The sequence below is a fragment of the Hippoglossus stenolepis genome, chromosome 23 (genome assembly GCF_022539355.2).
Source record: "Hippoglossus stenolepis isolate QCI-W04-F060 chromosome 23, HSTE1.2, whole genome shotgun sequence".
NCBI classification, from domain to species: domain Eukaryota; kingdom Metazoa; phylum Chordata; class Actinopteri; order Pleuronectiformes; family Pleuronectidae; genus Hippoglossus; species Hippoglossus stenolepis.
In genome coordinates this window covers 8,603,539-8,610,550 of record NC_061505.1, presented here as the reverse complement: position 1 = coordinate 8,610,550, position 7,012 = coordinate 8,603,539, and the positions used below count along the sequence as shown (strand labels likewise).

Here is a 7,012-nt window from a genome sequence, read left to right as displayed (position 1 = left end):
TGCACTGCAACTTCCCGCTCATATTTCATTCAATCAATTCGGCAGCACCGGTGCTTCTCTCACCCATGCAGCTACCCCGAGCCACTGATGGAGGGAGGATGGAATCCATCAATACTGGGAGACAGTCGGTGGAATTACTAATCAACTCTTAGCTGGGAATTCAGCTGCCCATAGGCTGCACTGATGAATCATGGGAAAACGCGCTTCAAAACCTGCTTTCGCTCAAGTTTTTTTTTTTTTGGGTTCCCAACATTCGATCGCTGCTCTTTTTCTTTTACATATTTGATTTGAGTCCTTTGGACCAAGTGTCCCTGACAAGTTACAGCTGTTCAGGAATTGTTTTCTTGTTTCAGTCACTGTCGCTCTGCGGAGACTCGAAGAGCAGCAGCACCCTTTCCCACAGAGCCACAGATATTAAATGAAGTTCATTAAAGGGGTAGTTCACCAAAAAATTGAAAATTCACTCATTATCTACTCACCACTATGACGATGGAGGGGTGGGTGAAGTGGTTGAGTCCACAAAACACTTTTGGAGTTTCAGGGGTAAACAGCACTGCGGTAACAGAAAGAAACATAACCTGCCTCCATACTGCTCCTGTGTTGTCATCCAGTGTAAATGCCGTTTCGAGTGGAATTTGATTGTCGGGGGCTCTTGGACATTTGGATTAAACCACAGGAGCAGTATGGAGGAATTTTCTGTTGTTTTTTCTGTTGTTTTTATACGTTTGAAGCAGTGGTCACCATTTACTTGAAATGTATTGGATTTGGCTGCAACCCTGTTTACCCCTGAGACTCCTAAAGGGTTTTGTGGACTCAACCACTTCACCCACCCATCCATCTGCATAGTGGTGAGTAGATAATGAGTGAATTTTCATTTTTGGGGTGGACTATCCCTTTAATGTAGTGTTTATCGTGTGAGATGTGGTTCAACTTTGTGTTCAAAGCAGGCGAAGAAGAAGTTCTAATGCAAGCGGCAGCATTATTCATGCTTTCACAATAGCTTGTTATTCATCATAAGACAAAGGAGAATCTCACTCGGTTTGACATAGATGGAGGAGGGCCACGAGGGTATTATTCACATCTGTTGAAAACAGTATGCACAGCCAACTGGATGTCACGATACACCACGCTTATTAATGCATACAAAGTCTCCCAACGCAGAATATAAATGACACTTTCCTTCACATCGGAGCATAAATATTAATTGTGTTAAATCTGTGATGTATTGTGGTTAGGGAGCTGCTTTGGTTGTTTATTGTTACGCCAACAGTGTGCGTTTTATTAATCAAAGCAAATGCAGCACGTGACGGCTCATTGTTGAGGAGTGGGTACAGTAGAACATGGGCCGTTGAGCTGAGAACAGTGTAGCTCTGCAAGATACCACAAGGTGACACTGTAGGCCCACAAACATGCTTCCAAACATGCTTTCCTCACTGAGTCTGCTTCTCATTCTATGTTTTACTGGTTTTCCATCAAAGTCAAACATCTGTCAACATCCTCCTCTCCGTCACACACATATCTGTACACATCTGTGCTACAGCCTAACGATGGGTATGGCTCTCCCTGCCGTGCACAATCCACCGTGTATTGTTCATCACTCAATATAAATAATCCCACCTCAACCGCAGTATGCACAGAGGAATCAAGAGAAATCCTGCAGGAGGCTTTTCGGCTTGTTCCCCCTCTCTCCTCCCTTCAAGTGGAGAGTTTGCACAGCTGTCCGCGGGGAAACACAAGTGGCGTCCCGCTCTCTTCCTGTGGCAGGACATCTGTTGCTTTCAGCTGGCACCCCCTTCTTAGTCAACTCAAGTGTGCTCCGTGCAGCCTGCTGGCATTATAATAACTGAGCTGACTATTGTAGTTTATCTTATTATGGGTCCGTTCCCGTGTGATAGGTGCAGCCGTTGAGCCGTTTTGTGTTGAAGGACAGAAAGGATGACTAAATGTGCAGGATTATGTGATTTGATTTTCCTCTTGTATTTCAAATAGGATCAGAATCTAACAGTCAAAGAAATAATGGCACTGATTAATCAGAACCTTTGATCCAAAAAAAGAACCGGTGCTTTGAGTTATTTGATGAACAAAAATCTTATTTAAGCTTATGCCTCTTTGTCCTGGCACTTTTCTTTGCTTAAAAATGTAAATAGGGGAGATTCTTTGGTCTACAGACCGTTAATTCATGCCAGGCATCTCCCTCAGGCACTGTTATTGGCATGTGGGCATGTTTAAATTCACAAATTAAATTCGATTTAAGTGGGGCGCTATGACTGAGGAGGTGGAGACTGAGTTGTCCACTAACCAAAGGGTCACTGGTTCGATCCCGAGCTCCTCCAGTCTCTACTTGGGCAAAAATAATAAACGCCAAATTGCCCCCGACGGCTGAGTTAGCTCACTCTGACTGTTCCTTTGCCAATTTCTCAACTGAAAAGACATTCAGAGACGATGATGGTGCTTTCAAGTTTGGTTCAGACAAAACAACTATGCAAACGCTGCTTGTTTATTAAGGTTGTGTAAATCTTCAGTCATTGTACATCAGTCGCTTTCTTGTGTTTGATGATAATCTCGCCGTACTCCCGTCCAGACCGGTACACGGTTCGCCTCAGCTCTGCGTCGGAGAAGTCCACATGAAACAATCCAAAGCGGACGCTGAATCCGTCAGCCCATTCGAAGTTGTCCAGCAGCGACCATGCAAAGTATCCACGCACGTCGACCCCGTCTTCACCTATAGCTGCACAAGAACACAGAGTGAAAACATGGAGAATGAGTTGTAATTTGGTGCTTGCTCCCACTCCCTGCTCTGATAGCTACGGCCATCGAATTAAACCACGACTGCAAACATGACACGTGACAAGATAAGCATCATTATTAGGTATTTTAAATGAAGAGCAGGGTTTATTTAGGGTTTAAAGACTGTTTTTATCACCTCAGCAAGTCGTGCATTAACTGTGATTTCTATGATTGGAAAAAGCCTGCAACTTCTTTGTATCCCTAGATTCAGGGATTTTCCTCAGACAATGTCACATGTCACAGCAAGAAAAGCACTAATATAAGTAATAAAATTAACTATGGGCCTAATTCCATTTAGCTGTTTTGGTTTCACTGTTCTATCATGGCCTTTTTAAGAGCCAGCGTTTTCATATCTCTAGCAATACAAAATACACAGGCTGGCCAGATGGTGGCGCCAAATCAAACAAAAACAATACAAATATTCTCTTCTGTTGTCTTTAGAAGAAAAGCAGATGACACATATATGGTTTGCTATTCAAAGGTAAATATATATTTGAATTTTTAAGCAAAACCTGCTTAGTGACATCTGTAATCACTATTTTATATCTTGATTATCTTGATCCACCAACATGTGGATGGGTGAATATTGCGTATATATAAAGAGAGAATAAATATGATCTTACAACAAGCACACTTTAGCTCACTTGTCTTCCTCAAGGTGGAAGTGAGGTATAATCAAAAATCCCTGAAGATACAGAAACCAATCTCTGCATTCCGAACTTGTGAGATGGTGCTTGACGATCAAAATTCACACCCCGGATCGTAAGAGGGTTGGTGGTGCATCACATTACCTTTGGTCCTGCTAAATATCATTCGTTTTACAAGAGCCGGTATTTTTATTGGCAGCTGCTGGACTGACATTTTACTACTGTTTGCTAACGGCAATCTGCTTGTTATATTTTATTTCTCCCGCACGGATTTAGGAGCCATTACCTTTAGCCACTTCCAAGAAGGTGTCTTTAAAAAGCTCGCAGCGCTGGACGTCCTCGATTTGCACCGGCCCCACCTGAGAGAAGCCATTCTCCGTGATGTAGACCGCTGGGTTGTTGAACGTGTCCTGTGAAGTCACAGGGCCAATATTATTGTCAAACAAGGCATCACAGCTGTCAGACGTTCCGGGGAGAGACAGATTGGTCTACAGTGTGCCGTTTAGCTGCGTTTCGACGGTGCCAAGCTCAAACTAATGGCCTGTGACAAGTCACAACAGCAGGAAATTGCTCGTTTGCAAACACTTTTCAGCAAAGTAACTGTTTCATTCAATGTGACAGCACTAATGAAGCATCAGTGTGTTTCTGGAGGTGTTAAAAGGAGATTACTGCATACGAAATCAATAGCAAGACACTAAACAAATGTCAGAGTGTTCTCCTTGTTTGCTTGAAGGTGATTTGTCTTGTCGGTCAATTCGGTTTGATGCTAAGAGAGCAGAGAAAAATGACTTCACAATTGTTTCAACTGAAAATGTGGGAATGTGTTTGAGCCTTGTGAGGGCACTTTTTTGATGTGGACATGTGTGAACATTTGCCTTTCACATATGAAGAACACAGCAGTATATTGTCCGAGTTAGACACGTTCACATAAACAAAATGTCTGGAGCATTCACTCGAATCTCGTCTTTCCATTTTAACATCTTCGCCAGCGTCCTCTACATGTATGGCTCCTCTTTTTCTATATTTGCATTGGTTTTTGTTTTGTTTGTTTTTTCAATTTCGCATCCGTCAGGTGTTAGAAACCTCATTAGCATGCCCGCTTGCTCGCTGTGAATCCTCCATACATTATCCTGCGGCTCACGTGGGCTCACTCGTACATTCTCTAGACATTTTACGAGGTGCCTAGCAGGAGAAACTCCGGAGAATGTCGGGAGCAACTGACTCCTGACATTTGCATTCTCACATACAGCCACTGCGGAAAATTTCAGCAGATTATCCAGAGTTCAGTGCATGTCTGAGACTAACTTCAGTAAAATGAACCTGAGTTTTGGTTGTAATTTTACCTTAATGTACTTAAGAAGTTTCCTTAAGCCGTCGGGCACCACAGCCAGCCAGGAAACCCCACAGATATACCAAGATGGATCCAAAACCTCTTCTGCATCTCGGTCGCTCTTCATACACATCTGTCCACGCCCTCCTCCAGCCTTGACTTTACGGGACGTGTAGTAGTTCAATGCAAAGAAGTCTGCAGTGCCTAAAAGGGCAGGTTCGTCCTTTGAGAACCTGGGCAGCCTTGAGCTGCCAGTGTATCCCAATTTCTCACTCTGGGAGTCGATGGCAGATCTCATTATTTCTGGATAATCTCCAGTGACAAACAAGGGCCAGGCGAACCATCCTAGCGTAAACGCAAGGTCGCGTCCAGTAGCAGCGTCATCCTCCTCGCAGCCAGGGCAGAGCGGCTCGAGCCAATCGCTGTTGATGGCCAGGGACACCGCACCCTTCTGCTTGGGCCTAAAGAGGGAGTTGTAGCTGTGCCAGGCCATAGCGTGGGCACGCAGCATGTTATGGCCGACCAGGTAGGCAGCAGTCCCCTGCTCTTTTAACCCTGGAGCATGGACACCGTCTTCGTGGCCCAGTTTGGCGCACACGCTTGGCTCGTTGATAGTGATCCAAAGTTTGACACGGTCACCAAATGTCTGGAAGCAGAACTTGGCGTAGCTGTCAAAGATGGTCGCTACACCCGCTGATTTCCAGCCCCCCTGGTCTTGGAGAGCTTGAGGCAGGTCAAAGTGGTAAAGTGTGACCATGGGTGACACGTCACAGGCCAGCAGGTCATCAATCACCTTGTTGTAGTACTGTACACCTGTCGGACAGTGAGGCAGCACTGTTGTTAATGATAAAACATAACTAGAACCAACACATGAGCTTCTTCCATTGTGTTGTTTTCGATTTAGGCGTGACAGGAATATGGAAATACCTTTTTGATTGACATGCCGGGTGGTCCCGTCAGGCAGGAGGCGGGCCCAGGAGAGGGACAGGCGATAGTGCGTCAGTCCGAGCTGCCGGATACACTCCAGGTCTTTCTCCCACAGCTCGTAGCTGTTACACGCCACGTCTCCGTCCTGCTCCTGAAACACTCTGCCTTCCTCGTGACAAAACGTGTCCCAGATACTTGGTCCCTTGCCGTCGGCCTGCCAGCCACCTAAACACACACACACACACACGAAGGGTTTCATAAACGTAGGATGTATATTTACAGAAAGAAAAATGACTGTAATGTTTCTGCTGGGACTTTGAGTATGTCTGTGAATTTATTGCAGGATTATAATCATGTGATGTCCCAGTCAGTGTATATTGCTTTAATTTTTTTCCAGTGATTTCTTGTTAAATCAACTGCCTTATGTTTGAATTCATATTTTCATGATATGTGACTTGTGAGCTGATTGAAATGGTGCAGGCTTAACAATATATCAGTGGTAATTTAGTTAACAATACTTGTACTTTATTGGTCATAATTGAAAATCCCATGATATTCGGACATCAAGTCTCTGGTTTGAGAACATTAATGCACTTTGTGTGCTGCTAGGGAGTGAATGAAAACCTGTGCAGTCTAATGCCCTTTAATACAAAATGTTTACAATAAATACACTAAAAGTTAGTGTTATTTCTATCATAGACAATAACACAATAGGAAATACTTAAAATATAACAACAGATGTTAAGATATTTTATCACAAGAGTATTGAAATATTAAAAATAGACTTTAAACGAGTTATTGCCCTAACAAATTCAATATTATTTAGCTTAAATCACTATTATAGAGCTGTTTACTACATCAAGACTGAACACGTGTTGTTGTTTGTGTTTACTTCACTGTACCTTCGATTTGATACGCAGCGGTGGCCGCCCCCCACGCAAAGCCACGTGGGAACATTTTCCAGAATCACAACATTAAATCAAAGTTGCTCTAACGTCTTATCGTGTTAAGTTGAGTCTTATGTTAGAAAAACTAAATTACGTTAGATTTGAAACGCTCTTCTTCCGTAAACATGCTCCCGACCAGGGACCGCTCCGGGATGTGGTGTTTAAAGCACCTCGGACAAGTTGAAATTGGGTGGGAACACTAACTCAGACCATATGTAGTATTTGTTTGGTTTCTATACCCCCAGAGTAGCCATTCGTTCTTTTACTGCTAAAAATAAGATACAACTCATTCTCTCACAAAGTTAGGTCTTTTAATTGTGCTTACAAGTTGTGGTTCCGTCTCGATTTATCAAATCTACTGAGGAGCCCTGAAC

At 43.6% G+C, this 7,012-nt stretch overlaps 1 protein-coding gene across 1 annotated transcript; it reads right to left on the bottom strand.

Moving 5' to 3' along the window:
- Nucleotides 1-2,459: 2,459 nt before the first annotated feature.
- Nucleotides 2,460-6,790, bottom strand: gba3 (glucosidase, beta, acid 3). The gene is made up of 5 exons (XM_035149659.2): nucleotides 6,594-6,790; nucleotides 5,692-5,916; nucleotides 4,778-5,577; nucleotides 3,721-3,844; nucleotides 2,460-2,728 (listed from the first exon to the last, which is right to left on the bottom strand). The coding sequence occupies exons 1-5, from the start codon at nucleotides 6,646-6,648 to the stop codon at nucleotides 2,523-2,525; spliced, it is 1,410 nt and encodes a 469-aa protein (XP_035005550.2). The 5' UTR covers nucleotides 6,649-6,790; the 3' UTR covers nucleotides 2,460-2,522.
- Between the last annotated feature and the right edge of the window lie 222 nt (nucleotides 6,791-7,012).

Excerpts from the sequence above, each read along its gene's own strand:
- gba3 (XM_035149659.2), bottom strand. The coding sequence starts at position 6,648 with ATGTTCCCACGTGGCTTTGCGTGGGGGGCGGCCACCGCTGCGTATCAA. Across the intron at positions 5,578-5,691 it reads CCGGCATGTCAATCAAAAAG|GTGTACAGTACTACAACAAG; the intron begins GTATTTCCATAT and ends ACTGTCCGACAG. Across the intron at positions 3,845-4,777 it reads AACTTCTTAAGTACATTAAG|GACACGTTCAACAACCCAGC; the intron begins GTAAAATTACAA and ends GTGACTTCACAG.